Source organism: Dermochelys coriacea, chromosome 1 (genome assembly GCF_009764565.3).
Source record: "Dermochelys coriacea isolate rDerCor1 chromosome 1, rDerCor1.pri.v4, whole genome shotgun sequence".
Lineage (NCBI taxonomy): Eukaryota > Metazoa > Chordata > Testudines > Dermochelyidae > Dermochelys > Dermochelys coriacea.
The window spans coordinates 249413507-249432456 of NC_050068.2; the positions used below are offsets into that span (position 1 = coordinate 249413507).

Here is an 18950-nt window from a genome sequence, read left to right on the forward strand (position 1 = left end):
TCTACTCTGAGCAGTAGATTAAAGTGTTAACAGTGTCACTGGCATGCCTAGAATCGGTTCTGTGCTAGTGCTCCCACCAGCGGAACAGAGCCATTAATGGGAACAGTAGGAAACTCTAGGAGACGGCCACGATGTGTTACATTGCACAGACCAGAACTGAGATTGCAGGAAGGGTGTGTGGGGAAAGGAACGAACAGCAGAAGCACTGACTGGCTACATGCAGAGAGAGCGAGACATAGTAATCAATCCTCACTACTGTGTCCTGAGTACCCTGGTTTGATTTTGCCTTGACTATGTCTCAGGCGGCAGTGAAAGTTTTGTCCACAATAAAAGTGCCAGAGGTAAAGATAAAAGAAAAGACCTGAATTTAGTAAGTGCAACAGTGTGTGTGTTCCATATGTTAATTGGAAGGGCACGATGAGCTTTCATTTTATTTTTGCAGGTGGGACAATCCAAGGCTTGATTTCTGATATGCTACAGAAGCGAGCTCCAGTGCTAGCGATCAGCTTGCTTCTGGCTGTAGGGTCTCTCTTTGGATACAGTCGTGAGTATATTTTGCATTAATGCAGGGGGGGACCTTTTGGGCCAGATTGATGGACACTTGCCAGTTTCTATGCCTTGAACCTGTTTCTGGTTCAGGATATTGCCCTTCAGAGTATATTTCTGGGCCAGTCACACTCTGCAAGGTTGTGTTGCGCCAAGAGATCATGGCATCTGAGAAGAAGTCTTTCTTCAGATTCTGGTTAATGATGGGGGGAAATGTGGGTTGAGTGCTTGGGTTTCTTTGTGCCAGTGAAGAATCTGGCATTAGATGTGCTCCTTTGGCTGCATTTTCTAGCATTGCCAACATGTCAGAGTTACAACCCATAAAGCAATAATGCTAAAGTGCAAACATCTTGAAAGAGGAAAAGCCAATGGGTTGGGGGGGGCAAAGAGCGAGAGAAGATCTAGGAAAGGATGAGACGTCAGAAGCTCTTAGACTTCACGCCATTTACAGAAGCACTCTAGCATCTGGCAACCAATGGGATTTGGAAACAGTCTGTTAGGACAACTAATTAAAGGACACATCTAGGCTCAGCAAAACAGTGGACTTGGGAGCTATCATAAGGTTGAAGATCTCACATCTCCATATATACTCTCTGGCTGCACCAAGGGAATCCTTTAATTGGGTGACCTTGGGCATGTTACTTGACCACTCTTTGCCTCCGACTCCCCATCTGTAAAATGCGGGATGATGAAGCTGATCTCCTTTGTAAAGTGCTTTGAGGTCTACACATGAAAAGCTCTCTATAAGAGCTAGATATAATTATTTATTATTTTATTAACACTCCTCTTTTCTATCTGTCTCCTGGCAGGTTCTCCAAACAGCAAACCCATCAACGCATTCATCATGGCCATTACAGGTATGTCATATAAACGCCACTTTCACCCCAATAGTTGTGTAGACAGAAAAGAAACACTAACACTGCTGTAAATCCTTGTTAATGTACTCAGGTGTGCTGCCTTCTCAGCTAAATGCCTTGGCTGCAACAAGAGTGACTGTAAAGGTCCGACTGTTTGGTTGTGTGTTTTGGGGGTTTTTTAGAACACCTATTTAAGCAGCTTTCACAACAGAGGTGTAGAATAAGGAATTATGCTGCAGACTAGAATAGCTCAGATGGCAAGTATCTCTTGCGTTCTTTACATTATGAGAAGCTGTAAGCTTCCTCTGCCACCAAAGGTGCATACCTGGAACTTCTCGTGATGTGGACTCCCTATTAACCAGAATGAGTGAGGGTCCTTGGTTTCAAACACCCATATTTTAGGGGCTTCTGTGAATTTCCCCCAACTTCCTCCCTTAGGCACACAGAGAAGCACATGAGAACGCTACACCTACCGCTGTGAGGGATAACTAAGCCCTCTGGAAGCAAAGCATTCTGCCCCCTACTGCAACCTGTTCCTATAATTGAGATTTCCAGAACATCCTCAGCCTTTGACATGTGGGTTGCAGAAACTCCCTGCCCTGTGAAACTCTTGGGTTGTGCCGGTGGCAGCCTCCTTGCAGTGCTATAATTGGAAGATGGTCTTTTGGTGCTTTCAGGATTTTTCATTGGAGGCCCATCTAACATGATCAGCTCGGCGATTTCCGCTGACCTGGGACGTCAAGAATTGGTCAAAGGGAACAGCGAGGCTCTGGCAACAGTCACAGGAATTGTGGACGGAACTGGGAGCATTGGAGCTGCAGTGGGCCAGGTGAGATGACCAGAGAGGGAATGTGCCTTTAAAATTCTACATGGCAGTGACATGGAGGCTGGGAGTGGGGGGAAAGCTTCCAACCCCAACTGATTTCTATTAATCTTTTTTTTTAATTTCCAATGGAAACAGTTTTGAGGTTTTTTTGGTTTTTTTTAACACACAAACCTTCTCTGCAGAGTTTGTAATGCAAATATTGTGGCAACAAACTTTGAGAATGAAATGCGTTTTAGACACTTTCATAACCTGAGCTGTTGAGAAATGGAAAAAAATTACACTCCATAAATAGTGGGGGAAAAAAAATTGGATTTTTAAATTATTTTCAGTTTTTAAATAATCTAAGGTGGTGTGAGCAGCCCCAGTGAAGAAATGTATTTACGAAATATTGTTTTTAAGATGAATGTCCCCTTTAAATAGAACATAACAAATTCTTATGTTAGACTAGTTTGAGTGTGATTCTCTTTATCTAGGGCAGACTTCCCATCCTGTAAGACTGGTATCACTTGCTTACATCTTCCACCCTGTGTGCTGTTATAGAAATTGACCACGGATTGTTACTGAAGCAGAAGCTGAGGGCATTGGCAATAGGAATGTACTTGTTATGCAGAAACAAAATTCATGCACATGAAAGAACATAGTGCAGATTTTTGGGTTGGGCAGGGCCTGTGATGTAACTGGCCCCATACTACTAGTGAGAGAGAGTGTAACATCATGAAATACCAAGACGTATGTAGGATTGGAGTCCACACCACCATTTCCCAAAGGAATTAGGGTTCATAATTGGCACTTACGGGAATATTCCTGTGACTATCAGTAGTGCTGATCTGCAGGCAGAGAAGAACTTGTTAACTACTGACTGAGGTGGTTCTCCCCAGTAAATGAAATGTTCATTCTTTCTCTCTGAAAGATGCTGTCTTAGTTTTCCATATTTAACAGGTGGCTAACACCTTTCAAATCTTATTTGGTAACAAATTTCCCAGTGTACCATGCTTCCTGCATTTTTCCCTTTCCACACACATACCCACTTCTTAAGGAGAGTATCATGAAAAGTGGGTCTCTTTCTGAAAAGTTCTGCCTGCCACTGCTTCCCTATCTGGGCTTGCAGTCATCTCAGTGGGAATGGCTGCTGTGTCACTCCAGGTGGGGGAATAAGCAGCAGAAGCACCAGGAGTGCTTCGAAAATGAAGATCCTGTTTTTGTGCCAATATGCTCAGTATTAGAGAGGTACAGAGGCCCTTTAAGCAGAGTTGTATTCAAGTACTGCATATAAGGGATCATTTCTGCCTTTACTTGATGATTACAAGGCCCTCTTGAGCTCAGATTGTAAATCAGTGCAGAAGCTTGAGCATCTTATCTGCATAACAGGGTACTGGAAAGGGTTAACTAGCTAATGCTTGTATTGCTGCTGAAAACGCATGTCCTTTTTAAGTTGTACATCTTCCCAGAGCGTTTAGCTTTTATGAGGGTATTTACATTCATTTACGTAACTATGTTCTGTGCAATAAAATCCTTTGTTCAGTCTAGTCAAATTGTCACCCCTTGAAGTGGTATTTAGTTTTTCTCCTCACTGAACATAGTTACCTATAAAGCTTCACGCTGGTGTGTCTATTTCACCGATCTTGTATGGGTTTATATGGAAGGATTAAGGCAGCAAGTCTCTTATTTCGCCAGGCAAGGAGCAGCTAGATACTGAAAGAGAGGATTTATGACTGGCTCTTTTTTTCCCTCTTCAATAAATGCCAACAAACTCAGGGAGATGCAAATGAAAGGGTGACACCAGAAACACACCCCTCACAGTTGTTGATTATCTAAATATCATATTTTGTTTCCTTACAGTATCTAGTTTCTTTGATCCAGGACAATCTGGGATGGATGTGGGTTTTCTATTTCTTCATTCTTATGGTAAGAGGTCTTTTCTTCTTTAGCTTTTTCACCTGTGTTGACTCTGAACCCTAGAATAATAAACAAATAAATAATAGGGTTGTTTTTGTGAGAGTTTAAAGTAATGACTTTCACACCTTAAACAGTTTCTGCCACACCCATTAGTTATAATGCTGTTCCTAGAGCTGATGTAAGGCTGGTGCACACCAGGAAGTGTGATCTAAATCAGCCATGGTAATATCGGTTCTTTCCACCAATCAAAAAACAGATGTTGAATTATTATTGCCAAATGAACAAGAATAGATTTTTTTTTAAAGCAGGTTTTGTAAGTGACAGAAAGAGAAGCACTTGACATTGCCCCTTTAAAAATTCTTGTATCTGGTGTGCAACATTCATTTTGGTTGAATTTCACTCTAATTTCCAAGTTAAGCTTCTGCCCCCTCCAACTCCACTGTTTGCAAGTGCATTCAGGATTTCCAAGGAGCTGATAGTGAGCTGGTAATTTGTGGAGCCCTTTCATTTTGGCCCCTCAATGTCTGATCATCCCTCCCACCAACCCAAAAGAAAGTGCTCTGTAGGGCTGGCCCCGTATGGTGGCAGCACAGTGTTTCTGTCTAGAAGATCAGAGTTCACACCCTGAGCTGCTCAGGTTGGTAGTGGCTGGGAGTGTTGCATAATCCACCTGCTTCTCCTTTAGGGCTAGGGCTGGGGTGTTGCCTTGCTTTGCTCTGTGATTCCTTTTTGAACAACTGAAAGAGCTATTTGATAAGGTCCAGAGAGAGCAGTGCAAAGCCATTGAGTCGAGGGAAAAACCTTAGCTTATTCAGAAATTTTCCTGAAAGTCTAAAGCCAATTTTTGTCCTTCTGACAGGCAAACTTTGACTTTCCTATTTCACTTCCAGCTTTCTGTGCTTACAAATGCCTCTAAAATGTGTTGGAGGGAAGATGCAGCGGCATGTACATGTGCTAATTGTCCTTCATGCTATTTCTTTCCACAGACTAGTTCAACAATCCTGTTCATCTCACCCTTACTAGTGAGGGAAATTAGATTGCTCCTGCATGAGAGACACTTGCATATGCGGACTGGTTGACTGCCACTTCCCTTCAGAGGGACTGTCCAAGGAAAATCAACAACTGGGAGACAAATCAAAATTCTGGGAGGTTTATGTTTGTTTTCTTTTCTCCCTCTCCTGCCCTGCAAGTTTGGATTAATTCAGAATGTCCCACAAGGTTTTGCAGAACAGCTTTTGAGAACTTGCTGTTGGAATACTAAATACCCAAATGGATTCAGGCCTTCTGCAACATGGAGTTGCTGTTCCAAGATAGAGGAATTAATCAGTTTGGCTGTAGTCCCACCAGAGCCTTTCAAGTCAGCAAGTGCACTCTTTCCTCCTGGTTTGTGGTCCCATTGCTATAACCTATACTGATTATTTCTGGATGTCCTGGCAAGTGTCAGATATTTAAAACCTGAAGATGGGGAGTCAGTCTTACAGTGAATGGTGAGACCTCCTTATTCTGGGGAAACCATACACCCCACTTCATGAATATTCTGAAGTTCTTTGTTGCTTTGGTTTAGAAGAATGGGCAAAATTTCTTTGGAATCAGATGCATTTGTGCTGTCCAGGTGTCCAAAAAATACCTTTGCCAAATCTATACACAGATTAATCTCTACTATCCTTGGTTAATCCTCCCATATACAGATAATTTCTCCATCAGAAGCTAACTCCATGCTTGATCTATTTATTATTATTGTGCAAAACCCTGCGATTTCTGAATATTTAAGTAGCCAAATATTGTAGAAGAGGGGGATGATAATCTTTTAATACTAATTTTCAAGGAGTGCGGTAAATTTTATAGATCTAACGGTGGCCACTTGGATGGCTTTGAGGATTGGGACTGGGATACAGATTTTTACCAGTTGGCTGTCAGATCAGTTGTGACCCAAAGTCATTGCTCTCTGCATTTGATGGCTATTTAGGTGACACTTCTGAAAGAAGCTGGTGTCATCGGTCCTGTTCTCTGTGGACAGTTGACCATTTATCCTTCCTCGGCACAGCAGACCCAGGATTGAATGAAGTGAGTTTGAACTATTCCACTTCCTTTATACGTGATGCTTCTGGGTTAGGATTGAGGCACATTAGTGGAGTAGTGTGAAGAAACCGACACTGCTATTGCCCAGGCTTTACTGACACAATGGACAGACAGAAGCCTGCAGGCTCCAGGGCTGTCAGTCTGATAACTCACAAGAAAAATAGATGAAAGCCAGCTACAAAAGCATGTGATTCTATTCTATGCTTAACACCATTGCATCTGAGCACCTTTCCATCGTGCATTAAGTAAGTGACTAACATGTATCACACATTCATTAATGAAGTAATCTGAATCATTTTACAACCTCTCAGCTGCTTTTTATATTTTTTTCTGTCCACTGCCTCGGGTGACTTTTCTTGTATTCACAGAGACACTTTTTAACCACCAAGATTTCTGAACAAATATTCAATCCAATTAATTTCCTAGATGGAAAAATTCTTCGGTAACTGAGAATTTGGGGGTGGGGGGGGAAGGAACTTTTTAAAAACAGAAAAATTGCCTTTTTTTAAACTTAGTGTACAGCCATTTTTTTTAAATGTCTGAAAGTAAATGTTTAATCATGTGATTAACGTGGAACATTGTTAGTGCCTTATTGTATTGAATTGTTGCTCAGAGATCGTTTGCTGATCCTGAAGTGCCAGCTGTTTTCACAGCTTCACTTACTGGGAGAACACGGTTGCTCTGTTTCTACTATGGTTTCTGAAAGTCCTCCTCCTTCTTTGTCTGAGATGTTTCCTGCTTTTAGATCTCTTCCTCTCTGCTTTTAGTTAACCTTCAGACAGTCCATTGGTTGGGGAGAAGGCACCATTAATCATAAGGGACCCATGTTCTTGTCTCTTCTTCCCACCCTTATCCCAATTTTTGCCAATTTAATTTGGGATGATCCTGAGGAGATGCTGTTCGGGGGACCTACCTTGTGCCCTCAACTGATTGGGGGCACTTAGCTTAGTATTCAGATCCCAACCCAGTCCTTAGTCCATTTCCAAATGGAAGCAAACTTCTTGAAATTCATGCTGGAAATTGTTGGTGGCACTGTTTGCCCAGTCTGTTGTTCATGTGTCTGAGAATGGAGGTTTTGGATTCCAGGCTTTGGTGACTGTCGAGGTGCCGAGTAAGTTCTGATGGAAATGAAGATTGCAGTCTTCAGTGCAAATCACTTCATGTCAAATTGGCTGCAAACTCCATCTGCACACTGAGCTGCAGAGCATGTGCAACTGTTCAGAGGGTATTTTGGGGCACAGCATATTTATTGCTAATACTTGATTGGCTGTGCATTCTTTCCCCTACCCAAGTCTTAATATATTTATTTTTACACTTGACTCTTTGGCTGGTGTATTTCCTCAAGCAGTGGCAATGAGAAATGTTTTGATTCTGATAATGTCAAATGTCATCTGAATAAATTATTATTTTTGGTGAACTGATGTGGAATTCTTTTGTGTGCTTTATTCCACTCCACCCCGTCCTTCTAAAATCATAAAGTTCACCAAAAGAGCTCTTCCTCCTTTTATGGATAGTTCCCCGTTACAGCTGTAATAGTGTTGTTGCAGTTGTTTCCCCAGTAAGTAGTTCTGAAGAGCTGGGCCTACACAGCCGTTGCCTGCAGTGTATGCCTGTTTCTCCTCAGTGTTCTCACTTCCTAACCCTTGCGAACACTTAAAACAAACCCCCATCCAAACTAGAAAGAGGCTACATGTTGCTGTTAGTCAGTTTGGCATGCTTCCTGATCAATTTCATAAGAAGCTTTGTGAGACTCCCTGCCAGAGGCACTGAGAACAGTGTGATTAATAGCCTCTGAGAAAAGCCACACATACCTGATTTTTTTCCCCTCTGAATGTAGAAGTCATATGCTACTCATTCAGTATTAAACATAACATGTTTGCTATCCTTGCTAGGCGCCCTCTTTGCTCGTTTCTCTAAGCACAAACCTGAACTCGCCCTGGCTCCTGTCTTTAGATGGACACAGTGGGGAGCTTTTTAATTGTTCTTGTTTCATAGCATGCTGTAAACTCGGATTTGGGTGAGACATTGGCTTTCTTGAGACACCCAGAGATCATGGTCATGTGCCTGGCCCCTCACTACATACAAGAAAACTATATAGCAGTAATTTTTCTGAAAAGTAGTGATTATCTCATTTCTCCCTCTGCTTCCATGTTTCTGTGAATGAGTAGGATCAGAATATCCTAGCCTCTAGTTACTTTAAGAAAACTTTCTTTCACTTTAACGTCTATTTGCACAAAATAATGCTAAACAACCTCAATCCCTCTATCCCCCCACCAAAAAAACCCTCCCACCACCATGATCATGACCATGATCTCTGGAACTAGGAGAGAGGCAGAAATATTGGCTAATTTTCAGAGTTTAAAATCACAGAATAGCAAAATACTAAAAATACTCCCCAGGTATCTGACTGTTATCCAGAATGTGACCAATCTAGGCGGTAATCAAGTTGGTGAGGAACAAATTAAAAGGATGTGCCCTGGCTATCTCTTTGCACCACCCACACTATGATACTTTCCCATTTTAAATTATGCTTGTCTGGTAGACCCCTTTCAAGCATCTTGAATAGTGGAATGTCATGCCATAGATACTAAACTAGTCAGTCTTGATCCTGCCAGTAAAGCTCATGCACTGGAATGCCCTGGGTCTGTGTGATCAGACACTGCACATTTCTTAGCTGGATATCATCTGCCATTGCCATCTCCAGTAGTGGTAGGAACCTGATTTTGCCTTAACCACTGGGGACCTATAAAGATCCTATGTAATGTATTTTTTCTCCTGAGGTTTTTGGGGAGAACCTTTGCTCTAAAGGGGAAAGTGCACTTTAAATACTCTCCTTCAACCCATGTATCCATTTCCTCTTAATCTCCCTTCCCTCCCCATTAAAACATCTGATCCTTTTTAAATGGTTACTGTTCTCTGAAAACCTGAAATACAAGCAAGATTTACAATTCCTAGACACTTCTGTGGTGGTTGGATTCCTGGTGTGACCAAGTACGCTGAATGTGCGACCTTTCTGTCTCCTAAGCTTAGGGTAGATTCATCTATATGGTTACTACAATATTGAATAAGAATTGGGAAATTGATTCTGAATGTTCTCTTGGACTCCCATGTAGCCAGTGCTTCTCCCAAGAGTCCATGTGAGTACTGATTCCAGAGTCTCTGATTTGGCAAATGCCCGTGAGGATGCCACAAAAGGAGGGGTGCCTATGAAAATCATTGCAACTGTGAGATCCAGCATTTTCATCAAAGTCCACTGATGCTAGTGGACTCTAGGGTTTTGTCCTTTCAATCTATTTCAAACTATTCAATAGAGAAGGCTTCTGTCTGAGATCAGTTTAGTAGGGCTCCTACATAGTTTATCTTCTTAGGAAAAGCTGTTTTATTTCAAGTAGTCTGAATGGTAATGAGCACTTGACAGACAAGTAGCTGATCTGGTATGGCAAATTCTACATTCAGACACTTGAATTCCTCTGTGTGCTGTCCTTGATCAGCCATCTATCCAGACACGGGAACAACATGTGAACACCACCCAGATTCTCAACTCATATGGATTTAGGGTGACCAGATGTCTCAATTTCATAGGGACAGTCCCAGTATTTGGGGTGTTGTCTTATATAGGCGCCTATTACCCCACTCCCGTCCCTATTTTTCCACACTTACTAACTGGTCACCCCCTATGGATTCATCCTTAGAAGCATATAAGTGGCCCTCAGATCCAGAGCATATAAGTCCTCTGCCTTCTTACAAGAACAGGATTATTCATACACAGTGTTTAAAACTTCTCTTTTGTAACCTATTGGTTGAGGTCTCTGAGATTCAGGATGGGTTGTAATGCTCTGGATTCTTGGACTCCAGATGCAGCTGGAAGAAATCCTGTTCCTCTTATTCGTCCCCAGTGGCACAGGTTCAATGGCTTTTTCAATCTGGCAGGTGGGACGGGCTTTCCGAAACTAGCTCTTCCTGATATTACTGATCTCAAGTACATGTCTGAGGCGAGCAACGTGTCTTTTCAAAGCTAGATGCTTATATGCATCAAATAATGGAGTAATGGTTACAGAAGTTCTTACCCCAGATTTGCTACTGTGGGGAAGAGTGGTTCTGCAAGTGCATGGAGGTTTGGGGATGTAATGGTCACAGGGGTTGCTGCTCTCTCTCTGATCTTTACTCTTGCATCAAAGCATTCCAATACATCTGCTTGGAACTGGTCTGGTCTCCTACTCTTCATCTCTCCTACTTCTTGACAACAAGTACAACACATGGAAGCAGATGACTGCATTTTCAGTCACTGGTGTGTGAAGAAGCAGCTGTACGGAGGACCATACAGGTGAACATGTGGAGTGTGGTGTTGCAATGGTATTAGACACAGCAATTAGTAAAATTAGAGCTACATGAGGTCTGCAAGCCCCATTTTGGCTCTCTTGGAAAGTGTAATAGAGCACAAACTCTGAGGTGGTAGGCACAGCAGAATAGCTCTTTGTATCTAGTGTCATGTACATGCACCTACACAAGATTTTTCTGGGGTGGGATGTACTGCTTGATAATGAGGACACCTTTTTATACCCCTGCCTTTTCTCTCTAAGCTCATGCACCGGCTGTTCTCAAAGACTGATTTCCCTGAGGAAGGGAGGATGTTGTTAAAGCATGACTGCTACTAAAGTAGCATCCAAAATGTGTTAATGTTGTACAGATATGCAGGGAAGATGGTCCCTGCCCCACTGAACTTAAAATATTCAGGCTGGTTCATGTTTCTGCCCTACTACTAAATACGTAGGTCCGACTCCAAATGCATCTGTATTGTAAGGCCTTTGGATGAATTTGGTCCACAGCCTTTTTCTTTCATCCTCCCCGCACTAAGTTGTCAGGCTGCGTGAGAAGGAACCAGCACGTTCTGTACTAACAAAGCGAACATTGTAATGTAATCACGGTATGGGTGGATGTGAGTGATGAAGGATGTATTCCTTCTGGTAGGATGTGGATTGGAGCTCAAGGTGACTTTGGAATTGCATAAATTCACACTCAACTTCCCTAGAGAATTAAAAGGGGGCAAAAATATGTGATAAATGAAGTGTCAAAAGTAAATACGTTTACATAGTATGTGCTCATAAAGCATAAATATTTCCATGGTGAGGAGCCTCCTTCAGAGCCCAGGGTAGTACCTATGTAGAAACAATGTGTTCAAATCAAGTAGAAAAAAACAGGATTGTTTAGGTGAGAACATTTTAGTTTGGCTCTATAGGCCAGGATCCCAACTCAATGGTCCAGGAAGATGGGTTAGTGACCCGCCGTGTGGCCCATGCAGTTTAGTTAGCCTCTTGGTACAATACATTCCTTGCTCACTTCACAGGTGAAAAGGAGGAGGGGAAAGTGCCTTTACTACAGAAAACAAAATTGCTCTCTACTGGTCAGACTGATCTGCTGTTGAGAAATGTTTAGCTGGCATTGCCTGCACTCTGCAGCTGTGGTCCCAGCTGTATTAATTCCTTTTAAATCTATCCTTAGTCCAATTCCCTGAGCCCTCTCCCATTTACAATCTTTGGCAAAGTTGTTTAACTACAGTAAATCCTCCCTGGGATGCTTTCCTTTGCAACTGTTACCTTCAGAATCTCCACCTGAAACTGATGCATGTTTTTTGTTCTGCCTTTACAAAGGGAGAAGAATGTTGTCACCTCCCCGTTTGCCTACAAAAACGTGCCTGGGTGGTTAGATCAGATATGTGTAGTGTCAGAGCAAAGTATTCAGACTGTTAGACGTTACTAAACATGAGGTGTTTGCCTCTCCTAGTGCCTTCATCCCATGATCTTAACATGCCCTACAACCACCCTGGGCGGTAGATATTATTCCCATTTTACAGATGGATAAACAGGTACAGAGTAGTTGGGAGAGTTGGCCAAGGCCACACACTGAGCTAGGAACAGAATGCAGGAGTTTCAACTCCCCCTCCCATGCTCTAATCATCAGACAATACAACTACCCTACTGTCATTAGAACTACAGAGCCATAACCCAGCCTGCAGCTACTCTACACTGCAGACAGAAGTCTGTGGTGCAATCATGTGACAAGCCTGAGACATCAAGAGGAGAAGACTATCTTTTTTGCCAAAAAATCTGGCCTGGCCCAGCTGTTTAAATGACCAGTCCAGGGGCGTTTCATGTGTGGTCCCTCAGCTCTTTGAATGGCAGTGTTAGAGAGCACAGCAGAGAAAACACCAAACTTCTGGATGGGGATCCTTCATCTGAGCCATTTCCCTCTGGCTGACCAAGGCACAATGGTAATAGGATCTGGTGAGAGCTACCCCTCCCGTCCTTCGCAATCAGAAGGGAAGGGCAATGTGAGGCCTTTGAAGGTAGTGGAAGGCAGGATCTCATGGAAGATTTTCTCCTCCACCAACAATCTGCTTCAGCTCTTGTACCAGCACTGGGGTTTTGGCTCTCCTGCTAGCAGCTGGGCTTTATGGGCTTTGATAGACTCAACAGTAGAGTGGAGAGCGAAATGGTAACTGTATTCAGAAGAAACACCTCTAATTCTTACAGGACATTTATACTTGTTAATGCAACAGTGCTGTTTACACTCAGGAAAATGCAATTGTTTTAAGTGAGCATTTTACAGCTTCCTTGAGGAAGTGGGGTCCTAGGGAGACAGCAGGGGCTTGGGCCTCAGAAGGTCTGGGTTCTACTCTCACAGACTTCCCGGCCGAGTTGCATTGTTGCTACGTGCCTTGGTTCCTCATCTATAAAATGGGGATAATAATGGTCTCTTCCTCCTACCCTTTGTCTTGTCCATTTAAACTAATCAATTTCTTTCTATGTGGGGTTCATTTGTGATCCCCATTTCCATAGCATTTGAGTGCCTCACAATCTTAATGTACTTCTCTCATCTCTCTGTGGCGCAGGGAAGTGATATTATCCCTATTTTACAGATGGGAAACTGAACCCAGACATTTAGGGACTGGCCCAAGGTCATATAGGCAGTTTACTCTGGGGGGAATTCTGTGCCACTGTGCAGGTGCAGAATTTATATCCCCCGCAGATTCCTTTGCTTCCCCACAGAAAAATGACTTTCTGATGGGGAAGCAAGGGAAGCCCCCAGAGTAGTCTTTTGACTCTACACAGTAGTATGTTTTGGGTGCCCAGGACAGCTGGCAGAGAAGTAAATCACTAAGAGGCAGGGGGCCAGCCTGAGGAAGACCTGGCTGATGGCTCCTACCCTGTGTCGGGATCAGCTGCTAGTCCCAGCTCGGCTGGGAATGATGGGACTTCCTCTTCCCCTGCACAGCATCTGGGGCTGAGCCAGATTTCCCCGCCCGAGCTGGGGGAAGCTCTGCAAACTCATGCGCGTGCACACGCGCTCTCTCTCTCTCTCCCCTCAGCTGCAGAGGGAGGGATCTGTACAGGGAGCTGCTCCCCCATCCGCCCAGTCCCCATACATCCAGACTCTCCTGCTGAACCTTGCCCCCTCCACTCAGGAAAAAAACCCTGCCAAGCCCCATGCCTGCACCTGAGCCATCCACACCCAGATCCCCACCCCACTGAGCCCCAACCAGCTGCACCTATATCTCCACCCCACTGAGCCCCCTCCTCCCCCAGCATCTGGACCCCCACTGATCCCCAGGCTTACCTATCTATCCCTTACCCAGAACTCCCCCCCCCGCACTGAGCCCCAACCACCTTTACCTGAATCCCCCTCCAGAGTCTCCTTACGCTTGAACCCAGAACTGCCCAACAAACCTGTGCATCCGGATCCCCTGCTCAGCTGCCTGCACCCAGATTACCCCACACAGAACTTTCTCAGCTCACACCTGGACCCCCCACACTGAACCTCTCCACACTTGGATCCTGCCTTGCTGAGTCTGCCTGCCGATACCTGGTGCACCTGGCATAGAGGGGCAGGGCCCTGGCGTGTTTCTGGGGCTGGCCCTGTCCTTGTGCTGTGTCAGGGTTGGGTGCAGCCTCACCACTGCGTCCGTGTCCTAAGAGGGGAGCTGCACAGTGATCTCCGACCTCTGTGAAGCCAGTGGCCTTGTGCTCCCCAATGCCGTGCTGGAGTCTCCACATTTATTTGGCAAATAACATTTGCAGAATTGTGCAGAATTTTAAAATATTGTGTGCAGAATTTTTAATTTTTTGGCACAGAATTCCTTTGGGGTAAGGCAGTCTGTGGCAGAGCCAGGAATTGAAGGAAGGTCTCCCAAGTCCTAGGCTAGCTGCCCTAACCATTGGATAGTCTCTCCTCTACCTTTGGGGTAAGGACTTTTTGTTACAGTTGTACGTACCTAACACAATGGGGCCAGGATCTCAGGCTGGGCCCCTCCCCATCACATTGCGACAAATACAAAATGCAACAAGCCCCTTTCAAATGAAAGGAATAATTCTTTTGAAAGAACAAGCTTCCAGGGCACCAAAAGAGAAGATGCCATAGCAAAGTGAACTGGTGTAGAAATAACACATAAAATTATTATAATCTAGACATTTTGCATACACTTTGGTGCTAGCAGAAACATCCTTTGAGAAGTGGATTGTGCAAGTGCAGCTCATGGAAAGGTTCTACTGGTGTGTACAACTCAATGTATGCTGCTTCATCAACAAAACTATCACACATAGAAACTGCACCAAAGTGCCTCTTTCTAATATAGATTGGTATTAATTACTTATAATGTATATGTTGTGTTAGCAATATAAGAGCAACACAGAATTGTGAGCTCTATCAGGCGATACACAGGATAGATATAATATAGAAAATAAAAATTATACCTTGTTACAAACTACTAAATGAATCTTTACAAGATAATACTTTAACATCTGGTGACTACAAAATACGACATTTAGCTCTCCTTCACTTCAGTCATTAATTTACAGTCAAATATCGATTTGCATTTGAATAAATTGCCTAGGGAGGTTGTGGAATCTCTATCACTGGAGATTTCTAAGAGTAGGTTAGACAAACACCTGTCAGGAATGGTCTAATACTTAGTCCTGCCATGAGTGCAGGGGACTGGACTAGGTGACCTCTCAAGGTCCCTTCCAGTCCTATGATTCTGTGCCCTATCTCAGAAATACTTGCTTGAGCCTGAATATTTTTTCTGCATTTATCCAACTCATAAATAATTTTATTTTCTCTACAATGTGATATTCTGTATCAATCATTAAAAAAAATCCACTTAAACTTGGATATTGTTAATTTGTAAAACAAACCAACCAAAAAACCCTCCAAAAATCTAGAATCTTAACCTAGAATCTAACTGTCCATCTTCATTGACCTCAGTCTATGGACAACTCTTCTTCAAACTGACAAGAAAACCAGAATATAATGGTTGGATAAGGATTGGGTATAACTGAATCTGGGCAATTAATAAAGCAGAATGAAATATTGTCAGTGGAAGAAATTGAGAACTAATTCAGATTACTGTAGTTACCTCTCATTGCTGAGTGCTTAGAAATACCATGCTACAAACCAAAGATGCAATAATTTGAGCACAATGAAATTGAGAGCTTCAAAACTGTATGAATAAGTGTTAATACTATGTGAATAATGAAAAAGTCATACACTTCTGTATGTATGCAAATGTCCACTATTTACTTATTTACCCTTGAAAAATACCTATGACACTGTGACAGAGGTGGATTCATGTTCACAAACATAATGATTCTTGGCCTTAGGTACACAGAGATTAGTCCAATATTTCAATCTGTACTTCTCACTTTACCACACAGTATCAGATTACGTAGTGTATCTTGCCCTCAAGGAAGTTGTGTATGATGGGAGGAGTAGATAATGAAACATGCTGGAGAAGAGATGGCTCTTCTGATTGTCTTCACCAGGCTTGGGTGAGACTGCCACCAGAGCCAGGAATTCCGGAGACTAGAAGATGAATAATGGGAATTTATCATCAGTGAATGTATCGTGTTGAGTCTGAAGTTAGTATTGTTAGGCTAGAATGGCAACCTTTCTAAACAGACATGCTCACTAGATAGTTTTGTTCCTTAGGGACTTGCATAGTAAACTGCTGCTGAGTGCTGAAATCCACAAGCCTCTTCAACAGACAGACTAATGAAGTTTAGGAAATGCTGCTCCTAAACAACAATTTGAAAATAGATACACATAACAAATACCTTATTAAACCAGTGGTTTCCCCTGAAAGGGAAACCTACATAAAGAAGCCTTCTATCTTTGTCAGTTTTTTACCTTGTTGTCCTTGGTCTTTATATAAAATACAGAAAAGGACCAATCTGCTCTATTCCCAGTGAGGTGGCTGGTTTCTTGTATTCTGTAAAGAAAGATCATTCTTGATTTATTATATTTTTGTAGATTGGTGCTTTGCATCTTACTGTACTCTTTTCCCTATTTTGTAAGTGTGTGTGTGCTTATCTGTGTACTGTACAGCCGACTTACAATAAACTTTTAGTTTTAAAACAATGATATTGGTGTAATATATGAATCCTGTGTTTCTAGAAGACACTATCTTCTCTGCCCAAGAATATATAGTGTTCTGAAAGCATATATGTGTAATATCACTTTCCTTCCATCTGATGGAGGCAAATATTCAAAGGCTTTCTGCTGAGTCTGTATTTCCCTAGTATTAAAAGATCAATAACTACCGTATGTATGGCCATTATTAACACAGATTTATTTCCCTAATTAAACTGATACACAGGGTATAATGCCAATATAAATAAGTGAGGCCCTTTCATTAATTTAGTTCTGTATTGAAGAATCAAACAGGGCTTACATTTAACAGTGTTTTGATTTTCATTTGCTGACTTTCTCAAGAAAACTGGGAAATGAAGCTGTGCGTGCATATGTGGGTGTGCACTTGTGTTAGAGTGTGAGAGAGCTGGTGGAGCAAGTTTAGATGATGATCCTGGGGCAGAGAAGGAAGTAGTTTAGGGAAGTGAGACTGTGAGTAACACAGTGTGGAGGTGACATATAATTGTTCTCACGCTAGAAAACAATATGTACAACACTGTGAGAGCAAGTGACACACCTACATTACCGAGTACCCTGCATTTAAAGGTAGCTTTTTTTTTTGAGATGAGTTTACGACACAAAATGTAGATTCACCTTTCCCTAAAGTTTGTGGGTGTCCTAGCTTGCAAAGTACGTTAGGATGATAGGTACTCTGACAATGTAATGGGTTTTTTTTATTATTATTGTAGATCACTTCCCTCAGATCCCTTGGGGGCAATGAAGTACAGTATAGGTCCCACCTTCAAACATGGAAATATACAACACATGGCTGTGGGCTATGTGGAAAGGAATGTTAATGATGCCCTCTTTCCCCTGCTTTTACCAATGTTGCCGTTATCAGTCCATAAAGGAAAAGTGCTATGAGCCTGATCCAAAGCCCACTGATGTCAGATAATGAGTCTTTCCACTGATTTCAGTGGGGTTTGGTTCAGACCTTTTAAGTGTTTATTCTCAAGTATGAGCACAAGGGCAGTTCTGATTGGACAGGCTGGTTTAAATCAAGCAAAGAGCATCCTGCAGGTGAGGCAAGTTTACAATATTCCTGGGCACGGGAGGACATCTTTTGGCTCATGTGATCCAGCAGCTGCTAGCAAAGGACCAGGGACCCATTTTGACTTTTCACTGCTTTGATATGTTAACAGGTGCCTCTGCAAGGAGAACAATGGAGCTGAACTCTTGATCCAATAAAAGGATAAGTATTTCTTGAGCATGCATTGTTAATGACTTTTGAAACGTTAATACTGAGTCATTTTGTTTCTAAATTTCAAAAGGAATATATTCAGAGCAAGGGGGTCAAGGCACACAGGAAACTTCCGTTGCAGCTAATGGGAGTTGTGTGTGTGGATCAGCCTTTTCAGGGACTAATGATTAATACATAGTGCTTTTGCCTTTTAAAGCACTGTGCAAAGATTAACTAATCCTCTCAACTCCCTGGTGAGGGAGGGAAATATTATACTCCTTTTACAGGTGGAAAAACTGAAGAGGACAAGTTAATTGACTTGCTCAAAACCAGAGAGAGAATCAAAACTGGGATTAGCAGTCAGGAATTCTGTGTTTCTTGCCCAGTGCTCAGATCACTAAACTGGGCGGCCTCCCAGCAGATTTTGTTTTAGAACATCTGGGGTGATCAGTGAGAGGGCTAGTGAAATCCAAGAGGACTCCCCAAAAGAGCAAACAGATTGTCATTTGTGCATGAACATACTGCAATTGTAGAAAACTGCAGTGCTCCAGGTACATTGCAGGGTCACCAACGAGCCTAAATAAGACTTAGACGTCTATTCAAGTTTGTTTGTTTTTTTTGGTGTGGGGGGAACTAGTTTTTCAGGAATCATGAAAAATACAGTACATGAAAGATCTCATTCCATTTTAAAGGTCAACTTTAAGGCAATACTTAGGTATGAAGAGTAAGCTGTAGATTCCAATAGTGGTCCCATTGCTCACTCATAAACCTGAGACGGCTGGAAGAGGTGCCTGTCAGGGTGCTTATCGCCAAGCAGCCATGCTGCAAAATCGGTGATACATGTTGTCTGCAGTTCTGGGTGTGTTTATTTTTAGGATTTACATAGAAGATACAGTGACAGGCAGTCTTTTGTTTGAGGATTTAGAGGGAAAGCTGAGAACTAACTCCAGTCAGTCGGAACTGATAAAAAGAGTTTGTTTTTAGTTTGGTTACCAAGGTGTAGCAACTATGAATTTGGCTTCCAGCAGCCAATGGGCTATGTGAGGAGCATCCAGAGGGTGTACATGGGTATGGGGACAAGGCATCATGGAAGAGTGGGTAATTA

The 18950-nt window shown here is 42.7% G+C and overlaps 1 protein-coding gene across 4 annotated transcripts in view; it reads left to right on the plus strand.

Annotated features, from left to right (window-relative positions):
- The window catches only part of SLC37A3 (solute carrier family 37 member 3), a 49393-nt gene extending 37369 nt beyond the window's left edge, over positions 1-12024 (plus strand). For 3 of the 4 annotated variants that reach the window (XM_038386593.2, XM_038386589.2, XM_038386590.2), the window contains 5 exons: positions 443-544; positions 1356-1403; positions 2081-2232; positions 4069-4134; positions 5112-7625. In XM_038386593.2, coding sequence (XP_038242521.1) covers positions 443-544; positions 1356-1403; positions 2081-2232; positions 4069-4134; positions 5112-5204 — 461 coding nt within the window. In that variant the 3' untranslated portion in view covers positions 5205-7625. Of the gene's footprint in view, positions 1-442; positions 545-1355; positions 1404-2080; positions 2233-4068; positions 4135-5111; positions 7626-11852 lie in introns of those variants that run through there. The other variant, XR_006282726.1, reaches the window with a different exon arrangement.
- Positions 12025-18950: the final 6926 nt, after the last annotated feature.